At 32.9% G+C, this 15,877-nt stretch overlaps 2 protein-coding genes across 3 annotated transcripts in view; one reads left to right on the forward strand and one right to left on the reverse strand.

Moving 5' to 3' along the window:
* The window catches only part of RpL19 (ribosomal protein L19), a 249,838-nt gene that overhangs the window by 82,402 nt on the left and 151,559 nt on the right, over window positions 1-15,877 (reverse strand). The window lies entirely within an intron of this gene.
* LOC145306483 (putative sodium-dependent excitatory amino acid transporter glt-4) lies at window positions 1,058-14,524 on the forward strand. Its single transcript, XM_080148614.1, has 18 exons — window positions 1,058-1,273; window positions 2,867-2,924; window positions 5,219-5,270; window positions 5,479-5,548; window positions 5,965-6,052; window positions 6,875-6,936; window positions 7,223-7,328; window positions 7,747-7,886; window positions 8,734-8,877; window positions 9,290-9,348; window positions 9,803-9,866; window positions 10,335-10,417; window positions 11,610-11,730; window positions 11,959-12,045; window positions 12,306-12,396; window positions 12,814-12,895; window positions 13,509-13,646; window positions 14,132-14,524. Exons 1-18 carry the CDS (start codon window positions 1,216-1,218, stop codon window positions 14,189-14,191), a joined length of 1,563 nt encoding a protein of 520 aa, XP_080004740.1. The 5' UTR covers window positions 1,058-1,215; the 3' UTR covers window positions 14,192-14,524.

Below are 15,877 nucleotides of genomic sequence, written 5' to 3' on the forward strand. Positions count from 1 at the left end.
TAGATACTCTTTTACCCGGTGTTTACTCACTTGCGGGTGTGCAGACAATTCAGCATTTTTTTAAAGCGAAGCTTTTCTATAATTAGGATCGATCCATCCATCCGTCCGTCTGAAACGGATAGCTATTTTTGTCAATTTAGGCACGTTAGAATTGTTCTATTGATTTCAAACTTAAGTATGTCCTTAAAAATATCTGTATTTAAGCAGTACTTACATTTTTGTTTATACTAATACATTTGTATTGTGATCATTTAGTTTTGACACTCTACAAGTGTTATTGTTCTTTTGTCTTATCAGTTTCAGAGCTTCGCTTTTATGGATGTTGTCATCCTTGTTTGATAACAACGTTGGCACTATAACATCCCAACAATTGCAGACAACCAATCCATTTATTTCACGACTTTTGTCTGAAAGTCCTAACTGTGCATGGTAATGAGATACACCTGTTTTGGGCAAAGTTATGCTACTTACTCTTACTATTTATGTTGTCCATCTGACATAGCAGCAGTACAACTATTAACGTTTTTAGTTAAAACGTTTTTTTACTTTAATCTGTACATCAAGTCATTAGCAAAAACTTTAAAAATCTTATTAAATTTTAATTATTCTTTTGGTTGACAATTATAGCATAAAATAGTATATGAGAAAACAAGGATGACAACATCCTTAAAAACCAAGCTCTAAAATCAGACTGTTGGGCAAACGAACATCAACACTTGTAGAGTGTTAGAACTTAAGTCTAAACAAAATTGTTTAAGAATTTGTTGTAAATTTTTGGCTAGATACAATAAGAAAAGCAAAATTTATATAAAGCAAATTTATAACTTATCCTAACATATTTTAAATTAAAGCATTTGATACCTTAATTTAATTTAAATGTCAGGATGTTGGCAAATATTGTCATTAATAGATTTAATGAGTTTAAGAAAAATATTTATTTTCAAACTACAGCTTCTAAGTTATTTTGTAAAAACACCTAAAAAAGACTCTTTCCATTTCCATAAGGCCGGTTGTATTATAGCTTAAAACACTCTCAATCAAAACTATCTATCTATCTATCCTGCTATCTATCTATCTTGCTATCCACAACACGGCCTCGGAATTTAGTCTCTCACTCAACTTCACAAGGACAACAACAACACTTTCCACAGCTGTTGTTTTTAAATATAAAGTTGTTGTTTGTATCATAAGATCTCACTGACAGCTGCTAGAAAAATGGGAAAAATGCGAGAAAATCTTCTGACTATCATGACGCTAGTTGGTGTCGCCGCAGGTATTGTTGTTAAATCAATATTAAAATAATTTCAGGTAACTTTGTAAAATAGAATGTTCAACAGCCGGTTTAATTACACGTGGGTTGAGATTCATGGTTTTCAGATGCTTTTTTTGGCGGCTGGTTAGCGGCTTTAAGTTTATACTAAATTGTCTGATTACTCAAATGTTAATTGCTTTTTTCCCGCATATTTCGATAGCTTTTTAGCGGCTTCATTTACATATTTCAACTGTAGATGACTTTATTACTCTTGAATTGATTTTGATGGTTTTTCAGCTGTTTTTTTAACAGCCTAAAGTTTTAGCGTCTTCAAGTGAATTTTTTAAATGTAGCCGGTTTTATTACACTTGAATTGATTTTACTGCCTGATGCATTATTATATATGTTTTTATTCATAGTTTTCAGCTGCCTTTCTAGCGGCTAATAAAATGATTATGATAAAGTTTTCACATTTCCTTCGAGTTCTTGAAAGTTTCACGTTATTTGTACTTAATTTTTTAACTTTCAATTCCATTCCATTTGGATTGATTTTCTTGTTTTGTCAGCTGCTTCTTTAGCAGCTAAACCGAGAACCACTTCATTATGCAATCTACATTTTCCTGGATATTTTGTCTTCGGTAGTCCATAAGTGTACAGCTTTACAGTACATTGTTTCTATTTGTTAAAGCAACACGTATGATAAAAGAAAAAGATTCTGTTTAAAGTAAAATGCTTATATTTCAATTAAAATCTATATTTTTTTAGTTTTTTCCGATCCACTTCATTATGCAAAAAGTTGCTTTAACAAATAGAAACAATGTACTGTAAAGCTGTACACTTATGGTCTACCGTAGACAAAAAATCCAGAAAATGTAGATTGCATAATGAAGTGGTTCTGGGTTTAGTTAGCGGCTTCAAGTTTTTATTGTAAATGTATATCATTATTTTTTGTTGTACTATGTATTAGAATGACTCATGCATTATATATTTCTGCGTGGTTTGTTATTCAAAAGTAATCAAATAGTACTTTATAGAATTTAGTAGGGTTGGGCCGGATATCCGGCAATTTTCCATATCCGGCCGGATACCGGATATTAAAACTATCCGGTTACAGGATATCCGGCTGATTTTTGACGCCGGGTTATCCGGTTATCCAGCCGGATATCCGGTAATTTGCCGTATATCGAACGTTGGCCAGATATCCGGCCGGAACCGGATATTCGGCATTATAAATCAGCCGGATATCCGGTATCCGGCCAAAAAAGTATCCGGCCCAACCCTATAATTTAGTAGCGAAGCTACTCTATAATCAAGGCCAGTATTCGACTTTGAGATAAACCGTCAACAAATGTATTGTTTATTGTTAAAAATTCGATTAAGAATGATAATCACGAAATGCAAAGCTACTAAAAATAGTATTTTATACTTTTTCCATATACTAGCGGTTCTACCCCTAGCCTCTGAGGGCATCGTAAATTTTAGAGAGGGAAATGCTCCCCTGAAATGTCAAACCAAATTGATTTAATCATAGGCGAGATTTTAACCAACAGACAAAAAAAAACAATAATCATAAACAACTTGAGTGAAAGAATAATTAAATATTGTTATGTTCAGGTCTTGGGCTCGGCCTTGGTTTAAAAGCTCTGAGATCTGAGGAGCCTTGGACACAAAGGTAATCCATAATCCTTATACTAAAGTAACAGGATGTTTGTTTGTCTGTGTGTGTATCTGTGTATTTGTGTGTCTGTACCGAAGGATCTCGCTAACCGCTGAACCGATTGGGTTCTCCTTAACAGGGTAGATTGTCATATGTCCCGGGAAGGTTTTTAACTATTTTGGGGGAGGGTACCACTACCCTACCAATAGAAATCACAAAAAAATTGAAATATTTCCGCCGCTTAGTGTCGCTAGCGTAGTCTCGCTAGCTTAGTCGCGCTGCGTAGACTCATGAATTTAACATAGACAAGTTATTTCTCAAATTAGATATTTAAAATAACATTTAAAGGCCACTAGAGGCCTCTAGGGGCGTAGCCGCTAGTCTAATAATAAAGTAAAAATATGATTATACTAGGCCTCCAGTAGGGGGGAGGAGGAGAGTTGAGCCTCCCCCACTTTCAGTTTTAGAATTAAAAAATAAAAGTAGTATTTTTTTCTATTATCGATTACTTTAAGGAGATTTGTGGTATATGCCCCTAAATTTTATAAACCTTCCCAGGACCTAATAGGAGCTACACTGAAGAGTAAAATCATTTCGGTTCAGTGGTGATCTTGAACTTTTGGTACGATAGTCATACATACACACACAAAAAAAGACATCCTATTACTTATATTTGAAGGTGGACCATGTGTTCGTCGATATGAAACAGAAAGTTCTGATCATAAATTTACGCCTTTTATAATTCTTCTAACGATTTCAAACATTTTATTTGCTGTTCTATAAAAGTTGTTTCATTGTAGATGTTTCATTCGTTGCCATTTCCTTTTAAAGTCATATTGCATATCGGCAGTTTGAAAGGCTAAAGATTCCTATAACATAAAGGTATATTGAATCAAGTCCAATAAAGTTTTTTACTACAAAATTTAAATTTCCCTAAATCTTTTACTTTTTCCATTGTGAGGATTCTTGTGACGATTCTTTTGACAATAGCAGCTGTATAATTGCTTCTGTACGTACGTTTTCTACAATTTTTCGTCAATAGAACATCAAATTTTAAATTTAAAAAAAAAACTAAATTTCAAATAATCTTATCCTTGTTTAAAACATGTTCAAAATAAATGATTTTTTTTGCGTTAAATATTTAATGCAAAATTGTAAAATTGCAACTGCAAACTTATTTTGCTGAACTAACAAAAATTTAGGAATATTTTGTAACAAATCAATCACTTTTACAGTTCGTGATGTTTTGACCTAAAAATGCTGAATTTAAAAAATTGTTTTGAATTTCATCATAACATGTGTTTGCATTTTTTTAGGGAAGGAAAAACGCTGGGTGGGAGGGGACATAAGGGCTGTCTGTTACACTAGTCCTCAATGTTTTTTAATACCGTTTTCTTATTCGTTGACTTAACAACTTTCGGGACTTTAACTTAATTTGATTGGTTAGTTGAGCGTCCAAACGTTTCAATTACTAATTATAATCTACAGAATGGGTAACTTTTGTGTATCATCCGTGGGGATGTAAATAAAATTATCAGCCATTGTCTTTTCCTTTAGTTCCCCGTTCAAATGTAGGTTGAAAATGTCAACAATTGGCTATTTTTAAAAATCTAACCATATTTTCTTAAACGAATTTGTAATTTAAAGATAAATTGAAACGAAGCTTTTAAACAATAAGATTAGGCCCTTTATGTCTTTAACAGACATAACTTTAACGGACAGATATAATGAGTTTTAGAGAAGCTTCGCTAATACTAATAATTGTATATATCTGTAAGCAACGTGAAGTTTATGACGACATGATGTGTACGTCACTGAAAATTGACATTGGATATAGAATACGTGCATATTGTGACATTTTGTGAAATTTTCGTATTAATATAGGCTGCTAGTATAGTCCTCAAATATTGGTCAATACTCTTCCCATCCCATCTTTTACATCCCATCCCCTCTTCATGGCCAGGAGAGGGGATGGGATGAAGTCATAAGGGGTGGGGGTTATATTAATTGTTATAATAGCCAACTTGTAGAAAACATTTTTTCACAATATCCATATATTCTATATCCATTAAAATGACAAATATTTATCCTACTCTATGGACAAAACTATTTGGGCATTCTAAAAGAAATGTGTAGGTCAGAATTACACTTTAAACTCTTTAATTTAGATTGTCTGTGTATTATTAGCAAATCTATTAATTTTCTAACAGTATCCGTATGTTCGTATTTTTTTTGGCTTTATCTATCTCCCATTCTTGTTGTAATCCATGTTTTCAAAATGGAATTATTAATATAAATTTTCTGTTTAGGGAAGCCAACTATGTCGGTTATCCTGGTAAAATATTTCTTAATATGTTAAAGGTAAGAATCTTTTTAATAGTACAATTTCAGGAATGGACCTCATTAATTGATCAGTTTGTTCATCCAATAGGAGAGTGAGGGAATGGGGTGGATGGAGATTATCATTTTTTATTCATCTGGGAGTATTATTAGAGTACAACCTTATATTTCAATTTTTTAAAGAAATTTCGATTTCCCAAACATTTCTGTATTTATTTTTTTTTTTCAGTGTATGATAATTCCTCTGATAGTGCCAAGCTTGATAGCTGCCATTGGGCAGTTGGATCTCAGAACTTCAGGCATACAAATTATTTCCAATCTCATTAGTAGCGCAGTTACTCTGTAATTAGGGTTTGTTAGTCTGTCCGTCTATCAGAAAAAGTCACTTTTAAAATTTGAATAAATTCGAGAACACAAAAAGGCAAACATAAAAAGAACTTAGTTTAATTACATAGAGGTCATATTGTCTTTATCGTCATGGGAATAACCATTTCAAAATCACACTCTCTAAATGTAACAAATTAAGCTCTCTATAGTGCCTATAACAAATGACGTCATACAATACAAATGACCAATGATAGTCCGATACAGACTAGATTACGAATGGCAGGCCAGTATACATTAAATTGACCAAAGGTAGGCCAGTATGACGTCATTTTTATAGAAACCATATAAAGATTTTTAAAAACGATAATAATTTGTATCTATGGAAAAGGAAAAATTGGAATGCGAGCAGTTCTATATTATACAACTACCACAGTATTAGCTGTTACTCTAGGAATTATTCTTACTATAACTATAAGGTAAATATGTTTTTTTTTAATTTCAAGAAAATGGGAGTAGATAATAATTCATATATTCTTAATAGTATGTTTGGAATCATAGAACACTGCTAGTTTAAACATCATAATTAAATAAAAGTACCAGAAGTTTTTAAGCTAATGATTAAGATATCGTACTTATAAAACTTAGGGTACCTCTTTGATTTACAGTCCAATTTCCCCACCCCCCTTCCTCCCCGGTGTAAATAGGTGTTTTGAATATATGTTTTGTATTGCAGCGGTTTGAATTTAACAAAACATTCAATACAAATTGGTTAAAAAAGAAGAGGGAATAATAGGAATGGAGGTAGGGGACATTTGAATGTAAATTACACTGATACCCAAGGTTTTATAACCACGTACGTAATATTTGAATTTGTATTGGTTAGTTTGAAACTATTGTGTTACAACTTTTCAACCAATAATTCCAATTAGAGTAATTTTTAATTTCTTCAGAGGGAATCTACATCCATTTATCGTCCATTGTCTCATCCCATAATTCCCCCTTAGAATACAAATATTGTTCATAAAAGTTCATAGTATATGTTATACTTTTTGTCACGAAAAGGAACTTTTATTGAGGACATACAGCATGCACATTGATAATCATTTCACATTTCACAGATTCAAAGGTGTAGTAAAGTAAAAAAATTAGCCTAAAACCATCCAAGGACCATTTGAATATTCCCTAAAATGGGCAATCGATTCAGCAGTTATCGAAATCTCAAGCTAAAGACATAAAAAACCTTACTTCTTTTTGTAATTGGATTGATTAGCTTATTTATTCATTATTTATTTATATAGGCCTGGAATTGGGAGTGTTGAGGAAACCGCCAAAAATGTTAACAGCAATAACTCTACAACAGGTAAACTCCATAGAAGTCCAAGTGTGGGGGGGGGGGGGTTAATGGGATGTCCGCCCCCCTTCAAACTTTGAAACTTCCTTCTTTTACTCTTTGTCTTTGTTAGAAATTAATTTGGTTCCTTTTCATTTAGTGGCTAGGGATTTTTAGATTTATAAAGAAAAAGTAAGATATTGTACAGACCCACATATGCATATAGATACTTTTTCATGTGGTAATTAATAAAAACATGCATAAAAGGGTATTTAGCTATAAATAGTTTTTCATTATATGAATTTATCTTCTTTAGTGGACACCCTGCTTGATTTATTCACAAACTGCTTCCCGCCAAATTTGGTTCAGGCAACTTTACAGCAGTACAAAACTCAAATTATTTATCCTGGCAATGATTTGAGGTAACAGTTTATTTTTATACTTTTTTACACTCAAGCTTGTTCTATTAAAATTGGCCTCTCTCACTCTGTATTTCAAATTAGCTAACTTTAAAGTTGCAACAGAATTATCTATATATCCTTTGATAGAAATCATAAACTGTAGTTAATGCTTGTGTTGAGCTAAAAGCTGTTTATAGTGCCTGACCTACCATTAGTCAATTATTCTTATTACGTATACTGGCAGTGGTCTATCATTGCCAGTTTAGTCTTTGTATTGCCCTATCATTAGTCATTTGTATTGTATGACAACATTTTTTTATGGGCACTATAAATAGCTTAGTTGATCTATATTTTTTTCAATTTCGAATTCTGAATTTTTGTAGACACCATTCTCTTGGTTATTTAATCATCTTGTAGCAAACTATTTAAATATTTGTAGAGAGGATCCCAAAACGGGCGCCATGTTGGACCCAGCTGATCTATTGACCTGGGAAATGTCGTCTTCCTGGTCAAATTCCACCAACATCCTGGGTCTCGTCGTCTTCAGCATTGCCACCGGAATTGCCATCTCAATCTCAGGTGAATGAATAAGCTGTTTTTAGTGACGTCATATGATACAAATGGCCAATGATAGGCCAACAAATACACAGACTAAATTACCAACTGCAGGCCAGTATACATTTAATTGATTAATGTTAGACCAGTATAATGTCGTTTTTATTGGTACTATTAAAGGCTTCGTAAATTAAGAAAAAAAATAACGGCATTGGCCTGGATTCGCTTATTGTCAGGATCGAGTCTTGATCACATGTTGAGTCATAATCAATAAATGTATAAGTAATGATGTATAATTTAGACATCTACATGACAAAATTAGCGTCTGTAAGAAAATTGCTTTTTGTTCTCTTGTATGGAATCGGCTATGTTTATATACGCTATAAGCTGATTCGAAACACCCAATACAAAACCGGAAAAGGGTCCATACAATGGACACACAGAAAACTGTCCCGAATTTGTATTAATTTTGAGGAACAAGACTCCAGTTACGTCATATTTTTCTTTCCCGAAAAAGGGAAGGGGGAAAGAAAAAAAGGGAAGGGGGGAAGAAAAAAGAGATGGGAGAAAAGGGGGTTTTCCCCATCTCTTTTGAAGAGATTTTCTTCCCCCCTTCCCTTTTTCGGGAAAGAAAAATATGACGTCACTGGAGTCTTGTTCCTCAAAATTAATACAAATTCGGGACAGTTTTCTGTGTGTCATACAATGCCCCTTCTATTCATTCACTTTGATCTGAAGACGTTAAAATGGTATCAATATCGATAAGGCGGTTAGCGTTATCCTTCTCTACACACACCCTGATACTTTTATTTAAGACTAAATTTAAAAGGAATTAAATTTAATTTACTTGAATTTCTTAAATTATACATAGGTGAGGAGGGAAAGCCACTGTTGAAGTTTTTCCAGTCTGTAAGTCACGTGATGATGAAGTTGACCAGCTGGATTGTCTGTCTGGCTCCTGTTGGTGTCGCATTCCTCATTGCTGGAGAAATCCTCCATATGAAGAGTGTGCTGGGTAAGTTTATTTCATGTTCACAAATTGTGTGAAGGGGAGCATGTTTTCTGCAGCGGTGAGTAGCGGCATGTAGCGGCGTGAGAAAACTAGAAAATTTGCTTTATTTAAACCTTTTACTTCTAATCGTTTGAGAGTTTCTGTACAAATTGTTAAATAAAACAATGGACGATAATTTATTGTTCTTCCTCAATGATTATAACAATTAACCCTATAGTAGATTAAAATTATAGGTAGAAATATTTGTGACTGGTAATAAACCAACCAATTAAAATTCAACAAAAGTACCCAAAGTTTTAAGCCTTTTAATAAGAAATCGTAATTATAAAACTAAGGGTACTAGTGTAATTTACAGTCAAATTTCCCCTCTCTCCCTGAGAAGGTAAACTAATTGTCCAGTATTATAATTTTGCAGAGGAATTGGTGAAACTTGGCTGGTACCTGTTTGTTGTCTGCCTGGGTATTTCTCTTCAGGTAGAATTAGTAGCGCAGCTACTCTGTCATTAGTGTATGTTTGTACGTCCGTTTGTCTCTACATCCATCCTACCGTAAAATGTATGTCGAATGTATCACCCATATATTGGCAAATAAAGCCATAGCTAACGATTCTATTTTGTCTACAGTTTACCCAAAAAAATAGTTCCTATACTGCGGCGACTGCGAAACTATATTTTGATACTAGATTTACCCCTAGGGATCTAAAGAGATAAGATAATGGCTAATAAATTGATGTACTGTACATCCTCAATGATGAATGAAACACAAAAACACCCCTTCTGTAGATTAAAATCAGTGGATGAACCGTATGGACACTTTATGTACAAACCAAAATTCAATGAAAGTCCCAAAAGTTGTTTAGCCCACCATTAAGAAAATGCTATTAATAAACTTTGAGAACTAGTGTGATAAATATTTTATTTTTGTTTAGGGTGGTGTTGTCCTCCCCCTGATTTACAGTATTATTACAAGATCTCTTCCTTTTAAATTCATGGGTAAGTTATATTTATTGACGTCATATCGTCCAGGAGAACCAAATTATAAAGTTTTATATCTATATAAAAGAAACAAGATGTATGTATGTGTGTGTATCTGAACCGAAGAATCTCGCTAACCACTGGACTGAAATGTTTTGTTTTGCATTTACAGTAATGCTTCTAAATGGTCCTAGAAAGGTTTATAGCTATTTTTGGAGAGAGTACCTCTACCCTCCCAAGAGATTTTACCTCTGGAAAAAAATAACCCTCCCCAACTTTTTTTAACGTTGTCTTTTTAAAACTAAAATTGTAAGTACGGAGGTGGTTGGGGGGGGGGGGGGCTGGTGGGGGGTAGGGTTCGACTCTAACCCCTTAAGTCCACATAGTAGCCTTTAGGGTGCATATATGAATGTTTGTTTGAGTATAATTTCATGTTGTTCATTTTCAAAGGCATAAGCTTTATAAACACTAATCTTGTTTATTTAGGAAATATGGGTCCTGCTTTAGCTACTGCATTTGGTACAGCATCTAGTTCAGCTACCTTACCTGTAACTATTAATAACCTTGAGGTAATAATAATAGTAATAATATCTGTATATATGACCTTGTATATTGTACTACTATAGTACAGCTACCTTACCTGTAACTATTAATAACCTCGAGGTAATGATAATAATAATATCTGTATATATAACCTTTTATATAGTACTACTATAGTACAGCTACCTTACATGTAACTATTAATAACCTTAAGGTAATAATAATAAAAAAATATCTGTAAATATAACTTTGTATATAGTACTACTATAGTACAGCTACCTTACCTGTAACTATAAATAACCTTGAGGTAATAATAATAATATCTGTATATATAACCTTGTATATAGTACTACTACAGTACAGCTACCTTACCTGTAACTGTAAATAACCTTGAGGTAATAATAATAATAATATCTGTATATATAACTTTGTATATAGTACTACTATAGTACAGCTACCTTACATGTAACTATAAATAACCTTGAGGTAATAATAATAATATCTGTATATATAACTTTGTATATAGTACTACTATAGTACAGCTACCTTACCTGTAACTGTAAATAACCTTGAGGTAATAATGATAATAATATTTGTATATATAACCTGGTATATAGTACAACTACAGTACAGCTACCTTACCTGTAACTATTAATAACCTTGAGTTAATAATATTAATAATATCTGTACATATAACCTTATAAATAGTACTACTATAGTTCAGATAAGTTTGTAGTGTAACGCGCTCAATCGTCCAGGGTATTAAGTAAGGTAACACCCAATAGACAACCAACTCTTTGATTGCACGACCTTTGTCTAGAAGTACTAACTGTGCATAGTAAAAAGTTGCGACTGTTTTGGGCTATTGCATTCCCCCTACTCTGACTATTAATGTTGTGCATCTGATATATCATCAGTAGTCAGTAACAGTTTTAGTTTTTACGCGGTGTTTAGCCGATACTCGAACCAATCACCTCCCCGACGACGAGCGGATGCGCTTCCCGTTAAGCAATGTGTATAGAATACATTTTCGCTAGCATGATCTACAGACATGCGGACCAAGTAAATTATATAATAGACGCTCTTTGGTATAGGGAATTTTCACAGAAAAAATTCATCTGTCAAACAGCTGTCGAGAAAATCACTTTTCTACCGGACGGACAGACAGACAAATCCATGAAACTATTAGTAGAACATGTCAGATAAATTTGTATGGTTTAGAATGGGAACAAGATCAACCCTGTGATAGCCAGATTTGTGCTGCCCATAGGAGCCACCATCAACATGGACGGGACGGCGCTGTATGAGGCTGTGGCCGCCATTTTTATTGCTCAGCTTACAGGTAAGCAGTCTTTACTTGCGTCCGCTATTCTTAATTTTGGTATAAAGGCTGAAATGACACCAAATTTCACATAGTAGTAACATGTGTGTGTACTCGCAATTTGTCATAAAGTTAGAAATTGTTTCTGGGCATGTTTTAGGCTATTTCAGGGGAAATAGTTACCTAAACCTTCCCCATACTTCTTTTATTAATTTTGAAATATATGTTTTCCAAAAATTAATATTTCAGGAATGAATCCAACCCTCGGACAGATCATCATAATCTCAATAACAGCTACAGCTGCCAGTATTGGAGCCGCTGGAATTCCACATGCTGGTAAGTAACAGGGATCTAAAGGGATAAGACAGTGGCCGATAAATTGATGTAAATCCTAAATGATGAAACACAAATTTACCCATTCTCTAACGTAAAATTAGTGGTAAAAACATTTGAACACTCAACTCAATAAACAATTAGTATCAGTTTTGTTATTCTTGGACTACTTTCCCTCGGGGCCGAAAATAACTGGTTTTAAACTTTAATTTTCATTTTAATATCCACAGAAAGTTGTCTATAAAACTATTCTCTAATATTAGGTTTGGTAACTCTTGTGATGGTTCTGGAAACAGTTGGTCTTCCCAGCGAATATGTATCTATTATCATGTCTGTTGATTGGCTAGTTGACAGGTAAACCTTTGTCTATAGGACTGTCTGACCGTCCCAACGGCTGTTTGACCGGCGCGACATCCTAGGGTCATATGACTTAGTTGGTCTGCACAGCGAATATGTATCTATTATCATGTCTGTCGATTGGCTAGTTGACAGGTACCCTTAGTTTGACCGTCTGTGCGGCTATATGACCGGCGTGACAAAGTAATGACAATTGGAATTTCACGCGAGTTTATTTCTATTATCATGTCTGTTGATTGGCAAGATCAAACCATAAAAACTGAAAAATATTACAACAGCACTAGCGACTATAATTTTAAAATTTACTGTCGGTTCATTGGTCATGTAACAAAAGACATATAATCTTTTATATGAAGGTTTTATAATTTGATATCAGTCTTTTAAAGTTTTCTATTCTTATGTCCTTCTTTTCAGATTCCGTACCCTGGTGAATGTACTTGGTGATAGCTTCGGCGCCGCCATTGTTGCTCATCTCTGCAAAGACGACTTTAATCAGGTAAGAGAGGATCTACACTATGACGCAATTGTAGTCTTAACAATCAAAATGAACACAGTAATAGTGTCTGACTGATTATGACGTAACAAAAAAAAATAGCCAATGAGAGGCCACTATAAATTTTACCATTGGTCAATAACGGCCTCTCATTGGCTAATTTTTTTTGTTACGTCATAATCAGTCAGACACTATTACTGTTTTCAATCAAAATAACAAAAAAATCTAGAAATAAATTATATATCTACTTTAAGATATTACCTAATAATTAAAATCACGGAACCTTCTGCCAAAAAAATAAAAAAATATATAAACAATTTGATAGGGATAAATCCTAAAACTAAAAGTGAAATAACAAAATTATTTTTAATTTTACTGAAAAAATAGGAAAAGTTTATTTTTCAAAAGAAATAAGCAGCAAAAACTTTTTGCCGAAGTAACCCGATTAACGAAAAATTTCCTTCTAATATGACGTCAATGACATCATGCTGGCCTACCATTGGTCAATTAAAATGTATACTGGCCTATCATTGGTTATTTGTATTGTATGACATAATTTTTTACAGGTACTATAAACAGCTTCTAGCTAAATGAGTTTAATGAATGTTTAATTTAGACTGAAGATGACAATGAGCTGAAACCACTGGAGCACAAAGTAGAATATGGAGGTGGTGATGAACTTGAGGCCTCCAAACTAATTCAATCTGAATCTTTACATCTCCCAATCTTGTTAAATTCTCCAGAAAAACCAAAGGTTAGTAAAAAACCATAGGATTTTGAAATTTGGGGGAGGGGGGGCTCTAAGGGGGCATTAAACCCCAACTATATTTATAAAAACTGGATATAATTCGATGCTATACATAAATTTTCAGTATGGCTGAGATCCGGTTCTAATCCAGCGGATATTAATCGGTTTCGAAGCCATACTGGAAAATAGTTTATAGTCTTTTTGTGCGTCTCTAAATTAGGGGGCAGTTAGCTCCTTTTCTTAAAAGGCATAAGAATTTTCATGAAAATCAGGTTGGGAGGGAACATTTGGCTATTTATTATAATAGTCCCCAAAGTTTTATAATAACGTTTTCTTATTCGTTGGCTTACAACTTTAGGGACTTTCATTAAATTTTTATTTTGGTTGTTGTATTAAGTTGAGTGTCCAAACGTTGTGTATCATCATTTGGGATGTACATCAATTTATCGTCTATTGTATTACCCCTTTAGATCCTTTTTTTTCTATTTTAGGAAGCTGACAAATTCGCGTATCATACATCCAGAGACAGATCTAAATGCGTTGATATGTAATAATTCATCCTTGTTATTCTTTAAATAGTTATTTATCGCATCGTATTATAGACAGCTTTCCGCGGATACATAAATAAAAAACATAAGATTTAAACCAGTTTTGTTGACCCCGAGAGGCTGAAGGCCTGGGCTAGCAAAACTAATTTTAGATTTATGATTATATTATTCAATATTTGTGTAAAATTGACTGTAATACGATGCTATACATGATTTTTAGTATGGCTGAGAACCGTTCAAGTCCAGCGGATAACAATCGGTGTCGAAGCCATACTGTAAAAACATTTTGATTATTGTATATTTAATAATGATAATCAAATATAATGATAATGTCCAGAAGTAGCAAAGTTTTTTTTACAAATATCAAAATAAAATAATGATTTCAATTTTAAATACAAGCAGTTTTGATATTAAAATTCCGAAATTTGAAAGTAAATTGTGATTTATAAATTATATGTATCCTCTTTAATTCCTTTTTCCTGGTTTTGCATTTTTTGTAATGAAAAAAGAGAAAAAATAACAGAATCTCACCATTTAATAGTATTTTCTCAGAGGGAGAGGAAATCGATATTTAAACTAATAATAACCAGTTACCAAAGACAGATTTTTATGCAAAAGAAATTGGTTCAAGATTAATTAAATTTTAAATGTCCTATGCCTAGATACTTTATTCCTTGGCTTAATGCCTTTCAAGATTTTTTTTATATTTTTTATTGAAAAGTTTGGGCCATAAGATAAAATCTGTGAAATAATAGTTATTTCTCGCATCGTATTATAAACGGCTTCCGCGGATATAGAATGTACAATTATAAGATTAAAACTAGTTTTAATCTTATGATTGTAAATTTTTATATTCGTAGAAAGCTGGATATAATACGATGCTAGACATGATTTTTTCGTATGGATGAGAACCGGTTCCTATCCACCGGATTCGAATGAATACGAGAATAGTTATTTCTCGCATCGTATTATAAACAGCTTTCCGCGGATATAGAATGTACAATTATAAGATTAAAACCATTTTTTAGCCCCGATGTGCCGAAGGCACGGGCTAAAAAACTGGTTTTAATCTTATGATTGTACATTTTTATATACGCTAAAAGCTGGATATAATACGATGCTAGACATAATTTTTTCGTATGGATGAGAACCGGTTATTATCCTCCGGATTCGAATGAATACGAGAAAATTAATTCTATTTGTTGTATCAGGTGTGTAAATATTAGCTTTTTTGTAGTTAAATTTATAACAAATAAATATTGTCAAACTAGTCTACAACTCACTCTGTTCGTTGGTCTGTAATGCTCTTGAGAACATTACATTTCTGTGGGGGGAAAGATATATGGCTTAATATTCTCTGTAACTACATATCTATTTAACTATTTCTCAATAAATCAATTTTCCTAATAGAGTTTTGATGAGATTTTAAAAATAATTTTTTTATACATTACCAACATGAGGGTTAAACCGTTTACAATTTTAGTTTTAATATTTGAACACTACGGAAATGTCGCACCAATCAAGTTCTTTCAAAACAAAGTTTTCTTTAAGTTACTGTATTATGTATGCATATTTTTTGTAAAATTAATTAAGATTAAATACTTCATTGTAATTTAAATATCAATATGAAATAAATATCATAATTAATTCCATAAACAAATAGAATAAAGATCTTATCGCTTTGGTCAA

This window comes from Acartia tonsa, chromosome 14 (genome assembly GCF_053477335.1).
Source record: "Acartia tonsa isolate MP-2025a chromosome 14, ASM5347733v1, whole genome shotgun sequence".
NCBI lineage: Eukaryota > Metazoa > Arthropoda > Copepoda > Calanoida > Acartiidae > Acartia > Acartia tonsa.